Source organism: Lissotriton helveticus, chromosome 4_1 (assembly GCF_964261635.1).
Source record: "Lissotriton helveticus chromosome 4_1, aLisHel1.1, whole genome shotgun sequence".
Taxonomy (NCBI): Eukaryota; Metazoa; Chordata; class Amphibia; order Caudata; family Salamandridae; genus Lissotriton; species Lissotriton helveticus.
In genome coordinates this window covers 707,552,507-707,577,075 of record NC_136063.1, presented here as the reverse complement: position 1 = coordinate 707,577,075, position 24,569 = coordinate 707,552,507, and the positions used below count along the sequence as shown (strand labels likewise).

At 44.1% G+C, this 24,569-nt stretch overlaps 1 protein-coding gene across 3 annotated transcripts in view; it reads left to right on the top strand.

Moving 5' to 3' along the window:
• The window catches only part of SPIDR (scaffold protein involved in DNA repair), a 2,204,159-nt gene that overhangs the window by 99,847 nt on the left and 2,079,743 nt on the right, over positions 1–24,569 (top strand). For all 3 annotated transcript variants that reach the window (XM_078687327.1, XM_078687328.1, XM_078687326.1), the window contains exon 3: positions 2,384–2,438. In XM_078687327.1, coding sequence (XP_078543453.1) covers positions 2,384–2,438 — 55 coding nt within the window. The remainder of the gene's footprint in view (positions 1–2,383; positions 2,439–24,569) is intronic.

Sequence of the window (24,569 nt, the reverse complement as noted above, 5' to 3'; positions counted from 1 at the left end):
AAAACCCCGGCATACATCTGATCAGCACCCGGAGTCAGTCTCACTTCACTCTCCTTCATGCATGCCCTAAATCATTCCTGTTCAGACAAGTCGAGAAAACTCTGCCTATATTCTGTCAGAAAGAAGTCTAGACAATGACAGAGACAGGCACCTAACAATTCAAAAGAAATTAAAACAAAATACGAATAGATATCAGCATGAAGAACCACAAAACATACCGAGATTAACAGTGCCAAACAAAATATATAAAGGGACCCTTGACCCTGATGGTACACTGGAATATTGCTATGAGGGCCCCCATGCATGCTCTGCGAGAGCTTAGTGGGTTCAACGCCGAGGTAACCATGCCGATAAATGAGTGCATTAGATTTATAGAGAAAGGCGCTACTCCACCTTTTAGCGCGCCAAGCAAACAAAGGATGTAGGATGTAATTGCCTTCTATGGGCGCTAACAAATAATGGGGTTATGAGCAAATGCGCATTGACAGGGCTGTGAGGAGAAAGACTCCAACAGCCTCTAATGTACCAGGCAGCAATCCCATTAGTGGACGCTGATTGGATCTCTCTCCTGCCCCTCAGGGTCAGGCTGCGAGGCCCGGCACGTACTAACAGGTGATCAATAGGTGTCAGATCATGGGCTGCAAATCCCCATCTGGGGTGTGGCCTGATTACATTATGGAACGCGCACGTGGCCCTTTGCGGCTGGATCGAACAGGCTTGTGTTTTTCTGTAGCTTTTTGTACCACGTGTTTGAAGTGGCGAGTCCGACGCACTCTGTGATAGAACTAGGGTTTCTAATGGTAGTGTGCATTTAAACACCAGTGTACCGTGCTTCAGTAGACAAAAGATGGCGGGCCCAAAGGTTTTCTTAGGAACTCACTTCTACCCCAAATGCTGTGTTTCGGAATACCGAGATTGACGAATATTGATTCTACCGCATGCCTTTTTCTTCCACCAACAACTAACAGCTACCAAAAAATCTTCCTAAAGCAATACAGACTTTCATAACAAATTTATGCAACACATTGTTATATACAATGCCAATAGCTCAAACTTTAATGCTGCAAGACCTATTGCATTGCAAATGCTTGTTTCACTGTGGCGATGGAACTGTTAACATGCCTCATCTAGAGACATCACATAAACAGAGAACTAACCTTAGTCCAAAATCACCATCTCACGCTACACTAAATATACGATGACATTTGTTTCATATACATAACATTGCTCCGTTAATAAGAGATGTAAAGATATTCGGAGATTCTTGTGGTCTAAGTACAGTTTGGGTTAAACCCAAATAGATTGAAACACATTTCGGTTGGTTATGATCTCGTGAAGAGAGGCCGTGGCTCAGCTCTGCTCTGTTTGAGTGAACAGATTTTCCATAGTCTGTTTTCCTTCTGTTATAAATAAATCCGGTTTGAATATGCTGCCTGAGGTGTTTACTCCTTATGGATTGTGGTTGTTAGCTGAAGCATTCCCAATAGGATGTTTGTTCTCTGTTGCTTTTTTTGTGAGTGGGGTGGAATTGTTATTCACATTGGCTTTAGTCACATTTTTTGCTTAACAAAATTCAAAATAGGCAGCCAATAATTGCCCCCATGAGCTCAGTATCTCATTTTGTTTACATCTGCAGATGGAAATCGTGACTGTGGAAAATATTTGTGTATGGCTGATTATCTATAGTTATAGATTTAAGGTTGGGGTGGGAAGATGGATGCTCCTGGTAGAGCGGTAAGAGTGACTACTGGAAAGGTAATGAGCACACACAAAATGGTAACTTTGTTGGTATTCATATACCTCCTCATCTAGTTTGTGCACCCACACGTAGTGCCGACACAGGCTCTGTACATATTGAAATTGGATATGAAACACATCAGAACAACTATAGATTGTAGGAAACTTTGAGAGAAGCAATTTTTTCCTCAGGTCGATTAAAGTTAAAATTACAAACACACTTTTCCTTCACACCTAACTCCCGAGGATTGTCCAACTGCAGACAGTAAATGTCAGGTAATTTGAGGTTGAATCGAAATCTAGGATTGGCATAGATTTCCAAACATACTACGGGGTTGTATCTTCAATAATCTTAGGAGGAAATCTTTAGTGCCTAGATTTGTGACTCTAATGGTTCACTGTTAATTGGATCTATTGTTTATCTGAAATGAGGACCATGCTTTGGGTAGTACATAGGGAGACTGTTCGCAAACTTCAGTAACTTTCTTATACATAGCTTCATAGTTGAAATTACAATGTGTATGGTAAAAGGTACTATGTGTTCTCTTTTTTTTACTTCATCTTTGTTGCAATGATATATTGACAGTTGGATGCACATGTATTAATATTTCTCCCCGATGTGTTTTTTACCCTTACCCTCATACAGACTTTAAGATCGGGCAAAAAGACTTTCCCGATGTTGCAAGTTGGGTTTGACAAAGGTAATGTCTACTATAAAATTTCATTTTTTAAAGTATTTGGCGAGTTGTACATTGGTTTTCTTACATGATATTGTACAAGATGTTACCTTTTAGAAGTGCATATAACTTGTGATATCAGTTGTACTATCAATATATTGCCTTTAATACTAGAAAATACTTAATACTTCTCCAGTGCCTCTTGTTTTGATTGTGCTCTCCCTATTCATTTATAAACTTCTGTTTCCACTTTGCAAATTTCCATGGCTATACTCTCTACGTTTCTCTCTACATTTCATTTATTCTATTGTTAATGAAGCCTTGATCATTTTGTTATGTTTTCTTGTGTACCTCGGTCCCATTTTTCAGCAGGTCTGCACAGACTTACAAATAATAAAGGTTTTTATATAGGCTTCTCCAATGAGTAGCTAGTGAGCTATTGTTAGTTTACCAGCTATCTTTAAGTAGCTCTCCTGCGTGCAGCCCTGCCTACTAAATTAGAAGCTTTTGTGTAGTTGAATTAATATGTGCATCCCAAAATTGAAAATCATGTATCCCATGTGAACATATGTGTTGTTTCAGAACTCACAAGCTAATGTTTTGAGAAAAATTGATTTCAATAATATATTTAAAGCTGATATTTGAATAATAAATCATGTGTGATTGGCGGCACTTATTACTAATATTATCACCTTGGTGCAGGGTCATTGCAGTTATAGATTTCAAGTATTAACCATCAGGAGGCATTTCAAATTGATAAAGTATTTTTACATTACTGCTGGCATTCTTGACTGATCCACTGAGGAGATCACTGCTGGTAATCATGCATAGGTGCCACTAATGTTATTTGTCTGACATAGTCACAATTATAACACTCATAATATTTGTAGCTTGGGGTGATTTTTTTTTAACAGAAGTGGCTCTTATTACAGAAAAGGTTGACTACCCCTGACCTTGTATAGCTAAAGCTTAGCTCCCCCTACAATAAATGATGCCACAAAACCAACTTACTTTTAGATATCATGAGGGACTTTTTTGTGTATTATACACCTCTTACCCGGGAGGTGGGTCTGGCTGTTCTTCATATGTGGTAGTTTTAACCCCTTGACCGCGGTGCAAATTCCACCGCAATGCTGGGGAATTAATGAGTGGGTGAGGTTGGGACGGCCCTCGGCCGTCCTCTGCACACGCCCACTGTGACGTCGGATGGCCGGGGGCTGTCCGAAGCATGCAAGGGATTAAAACACAGTTCTTGAAACAATCACCCAGTCCTCAACTGCTCCCTGGCGCCCATTCTGGTACTTTAGACAAGTTACCCATCTTCTCTCTCTGCTCCCAAAGTGCAGTTCAGTTACATTGTTTAAATAGTCTACAAGGAAAAATATTAACAGAGCATTCACTTGTCCTCCTGTCCCTGAGCTTTGAAGCAACTTCCAGCCACCTAACCTCGATTTGTATAATATTCTAAGTGCACCCTGTAGGAAAGTGCCTTTTTTGACATGGTCACCCTCACTTTTTGCCCTAGTACTGTTGCTTTTAGTGGGTCCCTAATAACCAGGCCCCCTGTGCTAGTGTTCTTTCACTTAAAACAAAGTAAATGTCTAATTGTAACACAATTGGTAAGGACTTTAGTGTGACGAAGTGCATGTCCTAGGAGCTTGCTCGATGTTAGAAGGTCCACCTCCAGGCAGCACCAAGTCTGATTGCCATTATGACATAGACTGTTGGAGTGGCCAGGTGGGGGAAAGTGGTTTAAGGGAGGGAACAGCGGGGAGGGAGACATGTAAGAAAAAATCAACAATATGACTATCTTTGTCAAAATACTCATAACCCCCAATCCTTCCCTAATGATGAGGAAAGAATATTCACCTATATATATTGGGGTGTGACTCTAATGCCAGTATTGCTCTGTAAGAAAGAACAAATATAATGGTGAATATGCAATAAACTTATTGTGTTAATAGGAATTATGTAAAAGGATTTTAGGTATTAATTACTCGTACCTACTAGGCTTCACCCTTTTGTTATTTCCATGGAGTCTTTAAAGTGTTACACTGTAAACTGGATTGCTCCATATTCAGGTTCTCCTTTGGTGTATTTCCAACTGTTCTTTAAGGTACGGGGACTTGCCTCGCAGCTTTATACATTGATTGCTTTTGTTCGTCCAAGTTCAAACATACTCCAACAAGCATTTGTAATGCAATAGGTCTCGCATTTGTCAGAGTTAGAGATATTGGTGCTCTAAATGTATATGTTTTTATTTATGCATACTAGTTTCCTTCCCTTGGTGTACTCCTCTGCGCTAAGACAATAAAGACGTGAAGTACACGCTGAAAGTACCAGATATTAAAAAAAGCTTCACGTGGCTCTCTGGTTCCTTCAACAGGAAAGTGTAGGGGTGGGTTGATTTAGAAACAGAGGAAAGCGAGAGGAGGGCAGTGGGTTTTAAAAGAACGGAAATCTGGTGGGTTTTAACAATATCAGATGGGGCGGGGGTGAAGTAGAGGGCATGAAAATATTGCAGAGCCCCTGTTTTCCACAGAACATTACTGTGTCCTTGTGCTACCCAAGAAGCCATATAACCCAGATGTGAGTGCAGTGCGCAGCTGCAGGCATGTTGATAGAAGCAGCGACGGGAGGTGTCGGTGGTGGTGGGGGCAACGCATGGAGAGATGGGCTAGCGACGAGCGGGGTGAAGTAGAGGGCATGAAAATATTGCAGAGCTCCTGTTTTCCACAGAACATTACAGTGTCCTTGTGCTACCTAATAGGCCATATAACCCAGCAGTGAGTGCAGCGCGCACTGCAGACATGTTGATAGAAGCAGCGACGGGAGGTGGTGGTGGTGGTGGTGGGGGCAACGCATGGAGAGATGGGCTAGCGACGAGCGGGGTGAAGTAGAGGGCATGAAAATATTGCAGAGCTCCTGTTTTCCACAGAACATTACTGTGTCCTTGTGCTACCCAATAAACCATATAACCCAGCAGTGAGTGCAGCGCACAGCTGCCGACATGTTGATAGAAGCTGCGACGGGAGGTGGTGGGGGGGGGGGGCAACGCATGGAGAGATGGGCTAGCTTCGAGCAGGGCACAGAAGACACTAGCAGCTGCAGGCATGTTGATAGGAGCAGAGATCCATTCCAGCAAAACACACTTGCACATGTAATTTATGAGCAAGGAGTGCCAGGAACACAGCGCCTAATGTAAATAATGATGAAAGAACATTGCACAAACCTTTTGTTTGTGAAGTGTGTGCCGCTAATTACATTAAAACACGGCCACACTTACAAACAGATATAATCAAAAAACATAATGTTAAAGAACATCGCACGAACCACGTGTTTGCAAAGTGTGTTCTGCTAATTACGTTAAAGTGGATTTTATAACCTATAACCAATATAGGATCTGATTGAACCTCAAAGAAATACTACCTCAGAACATTATTAACTCAGGTCTTAATCAATACCATACACGTTGCTTTTCAAGATATTAGCCTATAGTTACTATGTCTAAATCGCCATTACTAAGTCAGCACGTCTTCTGCTCTATGTACACTGCATTTGTTATCTATACCACAGGATGTTAAGCGCTCTGATACCCATGGGTCATGTCCGCGCTATATAAAACTGTTAATAAATAAATAAATTTAAAAAATACAATGGAGTGTGCAAAGTAAACATCTAGCGCAGAGAAGGGCACTGTAATACCTGCTAACAATGCCGCACATTAGTTCAAATTGAAAGTTTTTTTTGGCAGCGGGCGGAAGCCAATTGAGACAGCCTGCTCTGTTTACGCCCTGCATGCAGCTGTGGGATTTGTAGCGGTGAGAAGAGGTGGAAGAGGCAGTGGGCGCTATGAGGAAGGAAGCCGTTTTAGGCAACTTGCCCTGTCTGTTCCGTGCTTGCCTGCTAAGAGGTGGAAAAGGTTGAGGCGCCATGCGGAAATAAAGGTGCGCATGCTGTGTAAGAAAGCGCCGCGCTTGTAACTGAAATTAAACGGCACACTATAAACAAGCTGTCACCATTGCGCGAAAAACAACAAGGACGACTGTGAACACATGCATTGAAGGAGCCCAGTATTAGCAGGGGGTGGGCCTTGAAGCCTTTAATGCAGCTGGCCCCACCCGGCGTCAGTCACATTAAGTTAATGTCACTCCACCCGCAGGTTGGACTCAGTAGGGACAACAATACATAAAGTTACACAGGAACCATTCTACAGGGAGGTGCACGCAATCAAAGCCACATCCCGTGTTTACTGTAAACTCCAAACACCTCAAAGACCGCTCAGATGAAGCAGCGGCTCAGACCTGCTCCAGGAATCCGCTCACCCTGTGTGCCAAACTCATCAAACGGGCATTATCCCTCCTTCTAATCACTGGCCACGCAAAGGCCGGTTACTGAAAGGAAGTTTTTCTTTAAAGTGGGCAAACAAAAGATGTAAATCACAACCAATGAGACTCCTTAGTCCACCCAGTGTTAGGACAGTGTGTTGTAACTAACGTTTATTAATGGTAGCTCCCGTCACCCCCACCCTCTCCTACCAGATGGTAGGACCCAGCACTGAGGTTGAAGGCAAGGTTAGAACGTTGACATCGACCTCCTGTGTGAGCTCGGTCAAGCCGGGGGCACTGTTTGTTTATACTGCTAATAAACAAGAGTTTATTCTACAACTGTTTGGACCCTAATTACTACATTTTGGTGGCGACGAGGTCCGGAGGCTGTGTCAGGGACAGTCTTCTATTTGGTGCCCTTCCCTGACCAACGTTATGCTTGACCGGAGGATGAAGAGAAAATAAAGGAGGAGAGAAATAAAAGTTAACAGGAAGAGTCCTGGACTTCCCGGTGAGTGCTGAGCGCAGCTGTCTGTTCAGCGGAAAATTAAATAAACAAAGGACATTAGCGGGACGTTGGCGTAAAGGAAATTATTGAAATTTAGTAGCACTCACAGTTGTGGGTTTTGCCTCCGTTCCGTATTCGGTTCGGTTCGGTTCCTGTCATAGGAGTATGGAGAAGTGGCAGTGAATTTAATTAGTTGAAAACTAACTGACTTCAAGGGAGTTCGGACAATTTGTCCCTGTCAGCTCGGTAAAGGATTCGGAGGGTACACTTATCCCTCTGGTGTGTTAACCTTCTCATCAGTGCAAAGGAGAAATATTCCAACAAGTGAATGCCACGTACTGGGTGTTCGAAGTTGCCGCAGTGAGGGTTGCGCAAGTCCCTGGCAGGAGCATCGTGATTTCACCTCTCAGGTGCCGTGCTAGCTGAGGTTGCCGGGGAAGGGGGCCTCCAGTCAGCACGAGCTGCGGGGTGAAAAGACAGGGGGACACTCCGTCTTCGTTGCATCGGCGTGAGGAAGATGATCTGCTGGTGGTGTGGTTTCGTTTGGAAATATCTGCGGTCTGTACGCGAAAGGGGGCAATGTTTCAACTTTGTTTAAAACATTTTATTATGTATTTAATGTACATACTAAGGGCAGACATTTGGGATAACTATTAATTTTTTTAAATACTTGTAATAATCATATATTACTTTTAAAAACAATTACACAAATCGCGGTAGAACATCATGCGTTCTGGTATCGAAATAGCTGCGTAAGCGCATCATAAGCATACGCAAAGGCATGTGACTTTAAAAGTAGAGATTTGATTGGCTCATATCTTTTCCTATTGCGATTGTTGAAAGTTCCGTCCCATTATAATTATTCGACTTTGAGTTTCTAAGAGAATCTTCTCAAATAGAAGGAAGATTACCATAATAAGAGCAATGGAGTCATCTTCCAGCAGTTCTTCAGAGGGAGATTTCATTCCTGAAGAACGTCCAAAGAAGAGGAAAGAAGCTCTAATTTGGAAGTTTTTTACTTTTCCAGAAGGACAAAAAAGGTTAATGCTCCAAAAGTAACCTGTAAAATTTGCCAAACAACTCTTTCAAGGGGTGATCCATCTTAAAAATACTCCTTTGGCACAGAAAATATGGTGCGACACGTGAAGAACTTGCACCCGAAGAACTTTGCTTGAGCTGCAAGACGGAGGTTGCACGAGAACCCACCTGCTGCTACACCAAGCACATCAACTGCGGCAACAGCATTTTCAGCAAGCAGTCCACACCCACATATTGATTCTGACTTTGCTAAAGTTAAAATTCTATGGATTTATTGCGATAAACTTTTGTGTTATGGGGAACAATCTATAGACCTGATGAAACAGGATGCAGGATCATTGCTGTCCTCGACATTAGTTGTTTTTTTTTAGGTTTCGCCTGGCGTCCACTGCGCAGCAGTGTTCGCGCAGGCGAAAACCTTTGAGTTTCAGTATGGGGCTTTAACCCGCCTCTCTGTTCCATTGGCTAGCTCCATAAATGGAGGCTAGTCATTGGAACAGAGATGCGTCAGTCATTGTCCGACCAGATTCGTGGGCGTTCCGGCGATTTTTTCACTCTCCGCCCCTTTTAAAACGTCATGCGTCGGTGGGCGTATATTTTTTTATTTATTTTTTTCGGGCATGTTTTTCTCATTTCTAATGTGTCTGTTGCCGGGATGGACGTGTCCCGCTCTCCCCCGCAGCCCCGCAACCCCCCCGCGGCTCGCTCCCGGAACCCTGCACTCGTTTTTTTAATCTTTTGTTCGAGGAGCGTTGTGCTTGTTAGGTCTCGTTTAATCTTTTATTCGTGGAACTTTGTGCTTGATATCACGTGAAACATTCGGGCGACCATTTGATAGGATTTGCCTTAGTGTATAGTCCGTTATATTATATGAGGCTGAAATCTTATCATTACTCTGTCTTAGAATTATTTTATCACTGCGAGGCGTGCACTAAGATCACAAGGGTTTTGGAACCTAAAAAGGACGTGATTACTAGTTGGAGGACCGGTAACGTTGTATTGGTCAGGACCTCCCAACACGTGATTGGCTGGGAAGATCTTATCATTGGCAACGAGGCCTGAGAACCTTCATAGTGGGTCAGGATTGGTTGAAGGGAGAGCTTGCAGGTTGTTCATTGGTCAAAGAGACGAAGTCCGCATCAGATCCACATCACCCACCCTGCTCGAAGCGGGCTGGCTCTAGTGACGTCAGCTCAAAGATGCTCACTGTAGTAGGTGGTACACACACAATGCCATTTTATTTATTTATTTTATGCATTTATATATAGCCCGGACTTTACCCGAAGGTGTCGGAGCGCTTCACAATAGGACCAGTAATGAAACATGAGGAGAAAATTACAGGATACGGAAAGTTGCCCACCTCCTGACTCCCGAAGCCTTGTTACAAGTCTTAATAGCCTTGGTGATGTCCCGGCTGGACTTCTCTAATTCGATATACCACGGCCTCCCCAAATCCCAGCTGTCCAGGCTACAGATCGTTCAGAACCAGGCTGCCAGGCTTGTATTCAAAATCCCCAGATGGCAGTCGGCCCAACCCTTATTACGTCAACTCCACTGGCTACCAGTCAATGAAAGAATAGCTTTTAAGGTCCACTGCCTGGTCTTCAAGGCTCTCACTGGTCCCTCCCCTGCCTTCCTGAAGTCCCTGATTACTCCTTATTGTCCCTCTCGTACCTTGAGGTCCACCCACCTCCAGCTTCTAGTCGTTCCCCGCTTTAAACTTACTAGATCAGGTGGTCGCAGTTTCTCTTGTCTGGCCCCTAAGCTGTGGAACTCTCTCCCACTCCCACTCAAGACTTCCTGTTCCCTCCTCTCTTTTAGGAAATCCTTAAAAACATTGCTTTTTTCCCGTCTCCACTAACAGCCTGATTCATGTACGGGCCGTTTTGCGCGGCCCTAATAGCGAATCATAGCGACTCGCTATTGAGGACACGCAAAACGGTATTCATGTAGGAATTGCTAAATAAATAGCGATTCCTACATGTTCTCTATTTGCGAGTAGAAAATTGCTACTCGCAAAAAAAGGAATAACTCCCCATGCATTCCTATGGGCCAAAAGGCCCATAGGAATGAATGGGGAGTATCCCTTATTTGCGAGTAGCAATTTACTACTCGCAAATAAGATAGCGATTTTAAGGGTGCCAGGGGTGTCCAAAGGACACCCTGTAGCACCCCTAAAATGCACATTTGAACAGGTGTTGCGCACACACATGTCCAAAGGACATGTGTGTGTGTGTAACATGCAAAAGAAAAAAATGCACTAAAGTGCTTTTTACACTATTTACGCAATTTACCACCAAGTCAGACCTGGTGGTAAATTGAGACCAAATATTGCGATTTCGCTATTTCTATTTGGTTGATGAATTGCATTTAAGGAATCTCTATTAGAGATTCCTTAAATTCAATTCTTCGCAAATGTGCGAATTCTTAAATAGCGAATTTTGCATTTGGGATGATGAATCCCAAATGCAAAAATCGCACTCGCAAAGGGCCAGATTCTCAGAATCTGGCCCTTTGCGAGCGCAAATCAGCTTGATGAATCAGGCTGTAAATTCCTTCTGTCTAATCTCAGGATCCTATCAGCGCCAGGAAACTTACGGTGACAGTGCGCTCAATAAATGTCTCATAACATAACATAACATAACATAACATAACATGAGAACAAATTACATTGTATAACTATTCTAGTATTTGCAAAACATGATTATTACTTTTTGGGCAGCCAACAGTATTCTCCCAATTGCTTCTGTAGAACAGCAGCCGCCAAGAGCCACTCGGCCTCTACTTCCGTCACCACATGTCACATCCTGTTGTATGGCTGCATGGACATAGGTTCCCCTGTGCTGCCGCTGCAGAGTGCTCTCTTGTGTGCCCGGCTGAGGCCAGCCTCCTTCCTGGGAGTTCCTCATCTCCTCCTCTAACCCTGGAGGCCACGAGCGCGGCGAGTGCGAGTCCGGCTGCTGCCACGGACAGCTGTTCAAGCCGGGGAGGGCAGCTCTATTGGACCTCTTTGTCGCCCCCTAGCGCGCAGGCTTAGACAACACCTTCTGGACATACCTCTGCGTGGGCGGTGCTGAAATGTAACGGCCACTCTGCAAACACTGCTGCGCGGCTTAGGGTGGGTCTCAGTCACGGGTGCCACTGCCAGCTGCAGCCCTAGAGCAGGGCCTGGACACCTGCTAAGCTATAGGATGGGTCTGGTCAACTGCTGCTCCCCTGGGATTGGGCTGAGGTGGGTCTGGCCAACGCTCCCCTGGGATTGGGCTGAGGTGGTCACCTGCTGCTCATATGGAATTGGATCTTGCTGGATTTGGGTGCTTGCTGATCCAATGGGATTTGTCTGGTCATGGGTCTGGTCAACTGCTGCTCCCCTGGGATTGGGCTGAGGTGGGTCTGGCCAACGCTCCCCTGGGATTGGGCTGAGGTGGTCACCTGCTGCTCATATGGAATTGGATTTTGCTGGATTTGGGTGCTTGCTGATCCACTGGGATTTGTCTGGTCACCTGCTGCTTCCCTGGGATTGGGCTCAGCTATGTCTGGTCACCTGCTGCTCCCCTGGGATTTGGCTGGGCCGGGTCGGGTCTAGTCACCAGCTGCTTCCCTGGGATTGGGCTGGACCGGGTCTGGTCACCTGCTGCTGCAGGGGGATTGGGCTGAGCTATGTCTGGTCACCTGCTGCTCCCCTGGGATTGGGCTGAGCCGGGTCTAGTCACCAGCTGCTCCCCTGGGATTGGGCTGGGCCGGGTCTGGTCACCTGCTACTCCCCTGTGATTGGGCTGAGCCGGGTCTGGTCACCTGCTGCTGCAGGGAGATTGGGCTGAGCTATGTCTGGTTAACTGCTCTTCCCCCTGGGATTGTGCTGAGCCGGGTCTGGTCACCTGCTGCTGCAGGGGGATTGGGCTGAGCTATGTCTGGTCACCTGCTGCTCCCGTGGGATTGGGCTGAGCTATGTCTGGTCACCTGCTGCTCCCCTGGGATTGTGCTCAGCTATGTCTAGTCACCAGCTGCTCCCCTGGGATTGGGCTGGACCGGGTCTGGTCACCAGCGACTCCCCTGTGATTGGGCTGAGCCGGGTCTGGTCACCTGCTGCTGCAGGGGGGATTGGGCTGAGCTATGTCTGGTCACCTGCTGCTTCCCTGGGATTGTGCTGGGCCGGGTCTGGTCTGGTCACCAGCTGCTTCCCCTGGGATTGGGCTGGGCCTGGTCTGGTCACCTGCTGCTCCCCTGGGATTGGGCTGAGCCAGGTCTGGTCACCTGCTGCTGCCGTGGGATTGGGCTGAGCTCAGTTTGGTCACCTGCTGAACCCCTGGGCTTGAGTTGAGGCTGGTCTGGTCACCAGCTGCTCCCCTGGAATTGAGTTGACATGGGCCTCGTCACCTGCTGCTCCCCTCTGATTAGGCTGAGCTGGATCTGGGTGCCTGCTGTTCCTATGGAGCAGGGCTGAACTGACACATAAATAAAAATATTGTCATTGCCCCCTCGTTGCTTGTGCTTGCTCTCCTGCCCTGCTATTGGCATTGTAAATGACAATGCCATTTATTTATGTTTTACAAAAAAAAAAAAAAAAAAATGTCATGAGCAATGCCAATAGCTCTAACTTTTGCAAAGGCGAAACAATGGCATTGTAAATGCTTGGTTTTCATTCTTTTGTTCCGCTTGGAATTTGTTGAGAAAACACACAAAAAATTACAAAACTAAAAAAACTAAATAAACAGTTCTTTTTAGAACTACCTTCACTGGTCAAAGAAAGAACTATATTTCTATGTTAGTGTGTAAAAGTTTATCAGAATGAATTGTAGTTCATAAATGAATGAATGAATATCTTACTAGTGTATGGAGAATGTGAAAGTGCAGAACTATAAGGAAGTGCTACAGCATAAATCTATAAGGTGTTTATAGTATACTGTAGTATGTCCGAAGCACTTGAATGTAACATATGTACATAAATATGTTACAAGTCTATGCTTCAATTTGCGCTGCTGGTGAAACTGCCTGTGTGAATTTGTATGTGTTAGGGCGGATTTACAATCCCCTTGTGCCTCTTTTACACAGCCGTTGCGTCACTTTTGTGACACAGCGGTGGTGCAAAAGATGTGCCATGGTGTGTGCTACTAACAATGTGACGTATCTGGAGGGTGCATTACATTGTAAAGCGCTGCGCCAGAAGAGGCTTTCTTGTGCAGAAGGGAGCGCAGCAACGCCTCCTAAAAGTGACTGAGTGAAATGTATAACATTTCATTCAGTCACTTTTGAGCTTATGCTGCGTCAAAACCTTGCACATGCTTGAAGCAGGTGTAAGGATTGATACAGCATTGTGAGCATAGGGCCCCAAGAGCATTGGTGGAGCTGTGTTATACTTGCAACCGACATCAAGCAATTGTTAATCCAAAAATTCCTTTGCAATTTAGTTTTGTTATTATTTTATAAGAATAATATGAAATATAATCTAAAAAATAAAATAAATATAAATATTTATATTAAAAATATAGGAAATTAGTATAAAAAGAAAGACATAATAATGAATACATTTATAAATTATCATTTACAAAACCTTTGAAATTCACTGAAAAAACCATAGGTTTCACACACGTTATAGTTAGGAATTAGCATTTAAAAAACCTTGCAAATTCATTGAAAAAACCATAGGTTTCACACACGTTATAGTTAGGAATTAGCATTTAAAAAACCATAGAAATTCATTGAAAAAACCATAGGTTTCACACGTTATAGTTAGCTGAACATTTCTCTCATACAAAACCTTTGAAATTCCTCCGTTATAGTTAGCTCAGCTAACTATAACTTGCGCGCCTGCAATGCACTGCTGATGACGTCACATATTACATCACTCATGACATGGTCAGTGACATCACTGATGACATCTCAAATGACATCCCTGATGACATCACTCATGACATCATCCAGTGAATGTGTGTCTTTACGAAAAATAAATATTTTTTATATATGTTTATCTAAACGTCGATGGAAGAATAAATGGGTAAATAAGTATCTAAATGGATGGGTTTTTTCAATGAATTTCTAAGGTTTTTTTAAATGCTAATTCCTAACTATAACATGTGTGAAACCTATGGTTTTTTCAATGAATATATATATATATATATATATATATATATGTATATGTATATATATATATATATATATATTTTTTTTTTTCCAACAAAGTTCCCAAAGCTATGAGAGGGCACACGACTCTGCTCAGCCCTCCGGCAGTGTAATGCAGCTTGCTTTCATGCTCCCACTTAATTATTATTGCCAACGCGTTTCAAGGTCTCACGCCGCTTCTTCCTGGGCTGCTCCTGAACACACACTGAGGCACGCATTTGATTCTGCATTTCCAGCTGATCTTTATTAACATGCTCGCCCTCAATGGGCGTGTGCTAAAGAGCATTCTTTTCCTGTTGCATGATGGACTATAGAGTTCCCAAATGCGAGTCACACTCCACTTTAAGTAAGTTCAATGTGTGTCCAAATTAAAAGCACAAATTATTTCAAACCTTTAGTAAGGGTCGGAGCATTGCTGCCAGCTAATTTGCATATTGAGCAGTGTTCTTCACGATCACGAGCAGTTCGAAATCAAAGCCTCAATCAGCTGGATATCTTGCTTTTTCCAGCTGACGATGGTGCCCCCTCCACGGCAAGGGTGCCGTGCGATAAGTTTTCCAACAAAGTTCCCAAAGCTATGAGAGGGCACATGACTCTTCTCAGCCCTCCGGCAGTGTAATGCAGCTTGCTTTCATGCTCCCACTTAATTATTATTGCCAACGCGTTTCACGGTCCCACGCCGCTTCTTCCTGGGCTGCTCCTGAACACACACTGAGGCACGCATTTGATTTTGCATTTCCAGCTGATCTTTATTAACATGCTCGCCCTCAATGGGCGTGTGCTAAAGAGCATTCTTTTCCTGTTGCATGATGGACTATAGAGTTCCCAAATGGGAGTCACACTCCACTTTAAGTAAGTTCAATGTGTGTCCAAATTAAAAGCACAAATTATTTCAAACCTTTAGTAAGGGTCGGAGCATTGCTGCCAGCTAATTTGCCTATTGAGCAGTGTGCGTCACGATCACGAGCAGTTCGAAATCAAAGCCTCAATCAGCTGGATATCTTGCTTTTTCCAACTGACGATGGTGCCCCCTCCACGGCAAGTGTGCCGTGTGATAAGTTTTCCAACAAAGTTCCCAAAGCTATGAGAGGGCACACGACTCTGCTCAGCCCTCCGGCAGTGTAATGCAGCTTGCTTTCATGCTCCCACTTAATTATTATTGCCAACGCGTTTCACGGTCTCACGCCGCTTCTTCCTGGGCTGCTCCTGAACACACACTGAGGCACGCATTTGATTTTGCATTTCCAGCTGATCTTTATTAACATGCTCGCCCTCAATGGGCGTGTGCTAAAGAGCATTCTTTTCCTGTTCCATGATGGACTATAAAGTTCCCAAATGCGAGTCACACTCCACTTTAAGTAAGTTCAATGTGTGTCCAAATTAAAAGCACAAATTATTTCAAACCTTTAGTAAGGGTCGGAGCATTGCTGCCAGCTAATTTGCATATTGAGCAGTGTGCTTCACTATCACGAGCAGTTCGAAATCAAAGCCTCAATCAGATGGATATCTTGCTTTTTCCAGCTGACGATGGTGCCCCCTACACGGCAAGGGTGCCGTGTGATAAGTTTTCCAACAAAGTTCCCAAAGCTATGAGAGGGCACACGACTCTGCTTAGCCCTCCGGCAGTGTAATGCAGCTTGCTTTCATGCTCCCACTTAATTATTATTGCCAACGCGTTTCACGGTCTCACGCCGCTTCTTCCTGGGCTGCTCCTGAACACACACTGAGGCACGCATTTGATTTAGCATTTCCAGCTGATCTTTATTAACATGCTCGCCATCAATGGGCGTGTGCTAAAGAGCATTCTTTTCCTGTTCCATGATGGACTATAAAGTTCCCAAATGCGAGTCACACTCCACTTTAAGTAAGTTCAATGTGTGTCCAAATTAAAAGCACAAATTATTTCAAACCTTTAGTAAGGGTCGGAGCATTGCTGCCAGCTAATTTGCATATTGAGAGGTGTGCTTCACGATCACGAGCAGTTCGAAATCAAAGCCTCAATCAGCTGGATATCTTGCTTTTTCCAGCTGACGATGGTGCCCCCTCCACGGCAAGGGTGCCGTGTGATAAGTTTTCCAACAAAGTTCCCAAAGCTATGAGAGGGCACACGACTCTGCTCAGCCCTCCGGCAGTGTAATGCAGCTTGCTTTCATGCTCCCACTTAATTATTATTGCCAACGCGTTTCACGGTCTCACGCCGCTTCTTCCTGGGCTGCTCCTGAACACACACTGAGGCACGCATTTGATTTTGCATTTCCAGCTGATCTTTATTAACATGCTCGCCCTCAATGGGTGTGTGCTAAAGAGCATTATTTTCCTGTTGCATGATGGACTATAGAGTTCCCAAATGCGAGTCACACTCCGCTTTAAGTAAGTTCAATGTGTGTCCAAATTAAAAGCACAAATTATTTCAAACCTTTAGTAAGGGTCGGAGCATTGCTGCCAGCTAATTTGCATATTGAGCAGTGTGCTTCACGATCACGAGCAGTTCGAAATCAAAGCCTCAATCAGCTGGATATCTTGCTTTTTCCAGCTGACGATGGTGCCCCCTCCACGGCAAGGGTGCCGTGTGATAAGTTTTCCAACAAAGTTCCCAAAGCCATGAGAGGTCACACGACTCTGCTCAGCCCTCCGGCAGTGTAATGCAGCTTGCTTTCATGCTCCCACTTAATTATTATTGCCAACGCGTCTCACGCCGCTTCTTCCTGGGCTGCTCCTGAACACACACTGAGGCACGCATTTGATTTTGCATTTCCAGCTGATCTTTATTAACATGCTCGCCCTCAATGGGCGTGTGCTAAAGAGCATTCTTTTCCTGTTGCATGATGGACTATAGAGTTCCCAAATGCGAGTCACACTCCACTTTAAGTAAGTTCAATGTGTGTCCAAATTAAAAGCACAAATTATTTCAAACCTTTATTAAGGGTCAGAGCATTGCTGCCAGCTAATTTGCATATTGAGCAGTGTGCTTCACGAGCAGTTCGAAATCAAAGCCTCAATCAGTTGGATATCTTTTTTTTTCCAGCTGACGATGGTGCCCCCTCCACGGCAAGGGTGCCGTGTGATAAGTTTTCCCACAAAGTTCCCAAAGCTATGAGAGGGCACACGACTCTGCTCAGCCCTCCGGCAGTGTAATGCAGCTTGCTTTAAAGCTCCCACTTAATTATTATTCCCAACGCGTTTCACGGTCTCACGCCGCTTCTTCCTGGGCTGCTCCTGAACACACACTGAGGCACGCATTTGATTTTGGATTTCCAGCTGATCTTTATTAACATGCTCGCCCTCAATGGGCGTGTGCTAAAGAGCATTCTTTTCCTGTTGCATGATGGACTATAGAGTTCCCAAATGCGAGTCACACTCCACTTTAAGTAAGTTCAATGTGTGTCCAAATTAAAAGCACAAATTATTTCAAACCTTTAGTGAGGGTCGGAGCATTGCTGCCAGCTAATTTGCATATTGAGCAGTGTGCTTCACGATCCCGATCAGTTCGAAATCAAAGCCTCAATCAGCTGGATATCTTGCTTTTTCCAGCTGACGATGGTGCCCCCTCCACGGCAAGGGTGCCGTGTGATAAGTTTTCCAACAAAGTTCCCTCACTGCCGGAGGGCTGAGCAGAGTCGTGTGCCCTCTCATAGCTTTGGGAACTTTGTTGGAATATATATATATCGTCGCTCCTCTTGCTCCAAACTCACGCACTCATACACGGGTGCTGTTTGCGGGGGGTGCTCCCGCAATATATTACGCTCCTCGTCTTCTTCCCAATTTCCAAAAAGACACAGCACTCACGGGGGGAGAGTCATAGGTTTTATTGGACTCTCACACGCACCAGACGCGCTTCGGCATTCGCCTTCCTCTGTTGTACGAGGGCGTGCCAAAAACGGCCATCATTTTATTAATGTTACCCTGTGATCACTTTACAAAATCATAAACATAAACAAAGGACCAATACATGAATATAAACATTGCCGCCATTTTATAATGGTGTTCCTTGTACTTTGTATATACAATAGTACTAATGGACTTAAATGCTCATATTACCGAATTCAAGTCACGCAAGAGTGTAAATACATTCCTACTGCTCATTACCTCATCCTGCCCTGTATGGGCTTTCAAGCTTAATATAGCGCCTACATTGTTCATAAAGCCCTGTATGGGCTTACCCCTTGCATTTGTCCCATAAACAAAAGAATAATTAAACAAATAAATAAACGTGCATTACCCCGAATAAGCATTAAATCATAATTAGACTATTTACAACTTCTACCGTGTATTTCATTCTTATTTCTATAGGACAATGCACCATAATTACACATTTCATGCTAACACACATAGAGAACGTGGTTTGGAGAGAGGGTGACTGTATGTTGGTGATGGATATAGCTAGTCTATACACGAACATAGGGCACTTAGAGGGTTTAAAAGCCATAGAAAGTTTTTTGGTGACAAGATCAGCGAAATTCTCTAAGCACAACAGGATGCTATTAGAGTTTTTGTCCTTTAGTCTGGAGAACAATATCTTCCTGTACCAGGACCAATATACTCCCTACAGGTGTCCAGCTGGGTGCTCTCCGCACCAATCACAACGCTGCCATGGCAGCGTTGTGATTGGCTTAGGGGAGGGGAGAGAGGCTGCCTTCTTCCTGTTCCAGCAGCGGGACCAGGCCAGGAGCAGATGCGCCCCGGACCCAGTAAGGTACGTTTTTTTTAACCCCACCCCACAAGAAACACACACCCACCCCCCCATATTATTACAAGACCTACGTATAACTCCACTTTAACTTTTGTTTTTATTCAGTGTGTGTGTGTGTGTGTGTGTGTGTGTGTGTGTATATATATATATATATATATACTTATATTCACTGAAAAAAACATAGGCTTCACACCAGTTATAGTTAAGAATTAGCATTTAAAAAACCTATTAAATTCACTGAAAAAACCATAGGTTTCACACCAGTTATAGTTAGCTGGAAGTTTTACTCGCATAAAACTATTGAAATTCCCACGTTATAGTTAGTTGGACTCACTATAACTTGCGCGTGCAATGCACTGCTGATGACGTCACATATTACATCACTCATGACATGGTAAGTGACATCACTCATGACATCACTGATGACACCATCCTTGTGACAGAGTGACAGACATCCTTTCACTGTAATGTAACCCTTGAAACACATATTCAATAATAGAAAGTAAAATTTTCAAAAAAATGGAGATACCCATACCAGTTACAAAAACCAATTCAATAATTCCACCATCTATATACACATCCACTCATTCAACAACAGTTCTATATAGTCTCTCATACATATACTCACTCATCATATGTAGTGATACACCTATACATCCTGTTACACACCGACAGTCATCCAAAAGATACTCTCACACATACTCACACATGCAAATAAACTATTGAACATCCATTTATTTGCATATACAGCTATACACACACTACCACCTTACTTCTAAGGAAACTTACACATACTTACTCTCTTAAACAATCACTTATAGAAACACATACTTATTTAAACAGGAACTCTTACAATCCCTCATTCTCACATATACTCACTTATATACATCAATATTCACATATACTACATTAAAACATATGTAGTTAATGATAAAGCCACTAGTAAGACAGTCATTCACTCACTAACACACACATATACACACTCATCCACCCATACAGTCCTGCACATATGTTGTCTTCAAAACACATACAAAGAGAGAGTCAGTCATTCATGCATCTATGTGCTAAGTAATACCCCCACTAAACCATACAAACACTCATACTGATACTAAGAAAAACATCTAATAACCCATATACATACATATGTAGCTACTCACCAACCCATGCAGCCACTTATACACAAAGTGAAACACTAATACATATATTTAAATATTTAAACATTACTCTCTAATATATGTATTCACTAAGATACACTTAATAAACCAGTTAACCAATCAATAAAAAAAAATCTATGTAAACACTTATTTAAACATATATTCTTCCATCAACTTTTACATATACATATATAACACATATTTATTTTTCAGAAAGACACACATTCACTGGATGGTGTCATCAGTGATGTCATGAGTGATGTCACTGACCATGTCATGAGTGATGTAATATGTGACGTCATCAGCAGTGCATTGCTTGCGCAAGTTATAGTGAGTCCAACTAACTATAACGTGGGAATTTTAATGGCTTTATGCGAGTAAAACTTCCAGCTAACTATAACTGGTGTGAAACCTATGGTTTTTTCAGTGAATTTAATAGGTTTTTTAAATGCTAATTCCTAACTATAACTAACTGGTGTGAAACCTATGGTTTTTTCAGTGAATTTCATAGGTTTTTTAAATGCTAATTCCTAACTATAACTGGTGTGAAACCTATGGTTTTTTCAGTGAATTTCATAGGTTTCGTAAATGCTAATTCCTAACTATATATAGGGCCTCAAACCTATGTTTTTTTCAGTGAATTTCATAGGTTTTCTAATAGCTAATTTCTATAGCTATGAAATATAATATTTTTTTATAATAAATCCTATATTGTATATTTATGTAATACTATTTTTTTTATGTATATTTTTCCCTTTTGAAATTTTTTTTTTGCCTTGGTGCGCTCCCGGTGCGCCTACCGGTGAACGCACCGGTAAGCGCAGTGTTATGGCGCGCCCCGAGCGGCCCGTTAGCGCCATTGCCGCGAACGAAAACATCATCGTGACGTATCGCGTAGCCGCGAGATGCGTCTTATGACGCACAGCGTAAGCGCACCTGGATGCGCCCGAGCGCTTACGATCGCGCAACGTAAGCGCCGCCAGGCGCGCCCCGGGGCGCACACCCTGGCGCGCACCGGGGCGCGCAGCATAAGCGTGTCGGGATATGTGACCTGAACATAACACTTTTCATTGGTTGCTAACATTTTTTTTTTTTTTACAAAGAATGAAATCCCCACCCATTTCCTTCACTTCTTCTTTCACTTTTGTGACTGCAAGACCTGCCTTTTTGCTGTCGGATCGTTGTGGGAATAAAATCTTGGATTATCATGGCTGCCAGACCATCCAGCAGTGAAGATGACTCCAATGAATTTCTTGATGAAGCGGCTCCTCAGCCAAAAGTAAAAGAACACTTTATTTGGAAAAAAATTTCTATTCCTGATGACAAGAAGAAAGTAAATGCTCCAAAAGTGGAGTGCAGGATTTGTCACACTGTCCTGTCACGGGGTGACCCCACTAAGAAATATTCATTTGGTAACTCCACAATGATTCGCCATGTGGAGAGGAGGCACCTCCAGAATTTTGCCCGGGAAAGTGTCAGGGCTCTGGCACGAGAAACTCCCAGCGATGGGGCCTCTACTTCAACCGGAGGACAAACTGCATCAGGGAGGGAGCAATCACAAGAGCAGATTCCCAACATCCAGCCTGCTTTTAATAAAGGCGTTATTAAATGCAGATATTGCGATAAGTTACTTTGCTATGGGGAACAAAGTGTTCTGCTCCTGGTTCGAGCATTGGATAACCATCGCTGCCGTTTCCAGCCCTAATTTTGTTTTGTTTTTTTGCTCCTGTTGAGCAGTTTCCCATTCCCTGTTTTTGTTTTGGTTGTAAAAAAAGAAAAAAAGAAGAAAAAAAAAAGTTCTTTTCAGAACTACCTCCAATTCTCATCAAAGAGCTGTGTTCTTAAAATTTTTTTTTTATTTAATCATGCAGACCCATGGTACGCTCCCGGGTACGCTCCCCGGTGCGTGTACCGGGCGCTCCCCCCGCGAAAATCCCCGCGGGGCCCTTTTATAGCCCCCACATCAAACCTAGGAGGTCAGGGGGGTCTAACCTGCCCCCTTATGGTCATTTCCCCCTTTGTTTTTGCCACCTCTTGTGTCTCAATCCTACCGAGACACAAGATGGCGGCCGCTCCGGACTGTTTGGAATGTTGACAGACACCCGAGTGCCAATCAGCTTTCCGCTCGCGTACTCGCGTTGCGCACCGGGTGCGCGTACCGGGGCGCGCATATAGATATATATATATTTTTTTTAACCTAAATTACTCAAAATCCTCTGGAGCACATATCTTGAGACATAGCAAAGGCACATCGGGCTACCAGTCCCTACAATTTTGCCAAGTTTGGTGGGAATCCATTCAGCCATTCGGGCTAAAAGTGAGTCCAACCGCCCTATGGAAATTAACATGGGGAAAACACGTTTTGGGACCCCCCTTTTATCTCGGCCCCCGCTTGACAAATCCCCCCCAAACTTTCAGGGAAGGAGCGGAGCGGGCCATCTTCTTTGAGAAATTCGCGAAGATTCGTCCACCGGCGCCAAAGTTATTCCCAATAGAATGTTGTGGATTTCCTATGGAAAACAAACCTAACTATAACGACCTACTGGCGACCGCCAGTAGGTATATATATATATATATATATATATATATATATATATATATATATATATATATATATCGATCACCACTTGATAGTTATAGTTAGGATTGTGTCCCCATAGGAAAAACATTTTTTTGTTTTCCTTAGAAGTTTGGCACCATTTGACTAATCTTCACAAAACTTTTTTTTTATAAAGTCTCATTCATCTCAGCCCCTTTGTGCAAAAAGTTTGGGGTGATCCGTCAAGCAGAGGCTGAGAAAAAGGACAGGGGCCCAAAACAAGATTCCCCATTCATTTTTCCTTAGGAAAATCCAACAGTGCTACTGCAAAAAATGCTAAACTGAATTACATCAAATGTGGCAAAAATCTAGATCTTGGCTCAGAAAGCATGCTTTTTGTGATTTGGTGTAAATCTGTTCTGAGACTGTTCTCAAGATGAGGTCTGATTGGCTGCCACCACATCAACACTGATTTTGTGGCAGCCATCTTAGGACTAAGGACTCAGCCCTGAGTTGGGCATTTGCTTATGCGGGGGTCTGGTAGAACATGGCTCCCCTCACCCAGCCTCAACGAGGCCCCAGGAGCCCCATTCCCTGGGGCCGACCTTTCATTAAAGGGAGGTGAGCCGCATTGCCTCCCTCCCCTAGCCTACATCTTAAGGGGAGGGGGGCAGGCGACCCCCTTCTTTGAGCCTGTCCAGTCCCTGGGGGCGCCATCTTCTGAGGCCCCTTCCGCATGTCAATATCTACCCGGAGATCCCATTCCTGCTGCGCAATCCTATATAGTGTCCCGAGGAGCTCACTGGTTTCCGGTCCAGTAGAGTATGGGCATACCCTGCCCACACTTTCCTGGGCAAGAACCTTAAGTTTACTCCTGTCCGGGGTGAGCAGTAAAAAAAAAAGCTGCTTGCGCCCAGGCAGGAGCAAAGAGAAAGTGCTGACTACAGCCAGCATCACAAAGGGTCTTGGCTGGGGAGCCAACTGGGGCCGCAGGAACCTTGGGGCTTCCCCCACAGCCCCAAAGACCCGACCCCTATATTGAGGGTGAGCACCAGGGTACCCACCAACAAATTAGAAAATGTCTGACTCCCACAAGGGGAGCCAGCTGGGGCCCTGAAGGCCTTGGGGCTTCCCCCCACAGCCACCAAAGACCTCTGCAGTGTGCGTGCACCGGGTGGGCACCAGGACACCCAGAAAAAATTTAAAAGGCAAAGCTCCTGCAAGTGGAGCTAGCATGGTTCCTGGTGTCCCCCCTGCAGCCCCCTTCAGAAATGGTGCTGTGGGTGCCCTTGGTGAGCATCCAGTTAATAAAAAACATGTCAGCTGCTTCCGGCACACACTTTAAAGTAAACAAGTGGGTGTCCCGGGTTGCCACCAGGACAGGCACAAAAATATAGGAATAGAGAATAATATAGGAGTGGCAGTAGCTGCTCATTTATTTTTCACTCCTCCTTCCAGGAGCACTCCCATACTGCCACCAAGCGCTATATACATATTTGTTTTAGCTTGATGGTGTCCCTATATGGGGCAGGGGCACCACCAAATTGTTTTTTTAAATGTAGTCGGGGGCTTACCATGTTTTTTAAAGCACTCCAAGCTAGAGTTCGAGCCCCTCTTGTCGTTGTTTTCATGATTGCCCTGCACCCAACCGCTTGCCAAACGTGCGCGGCAGGTGAGGTTAGCTACCCGCAGGGGTTTATGGGGTTGGCTTTACGAATGGTGATAAAATATTACTTTACATATTAAAAATAACATAATAATTAACTGAAAAAAGGTTA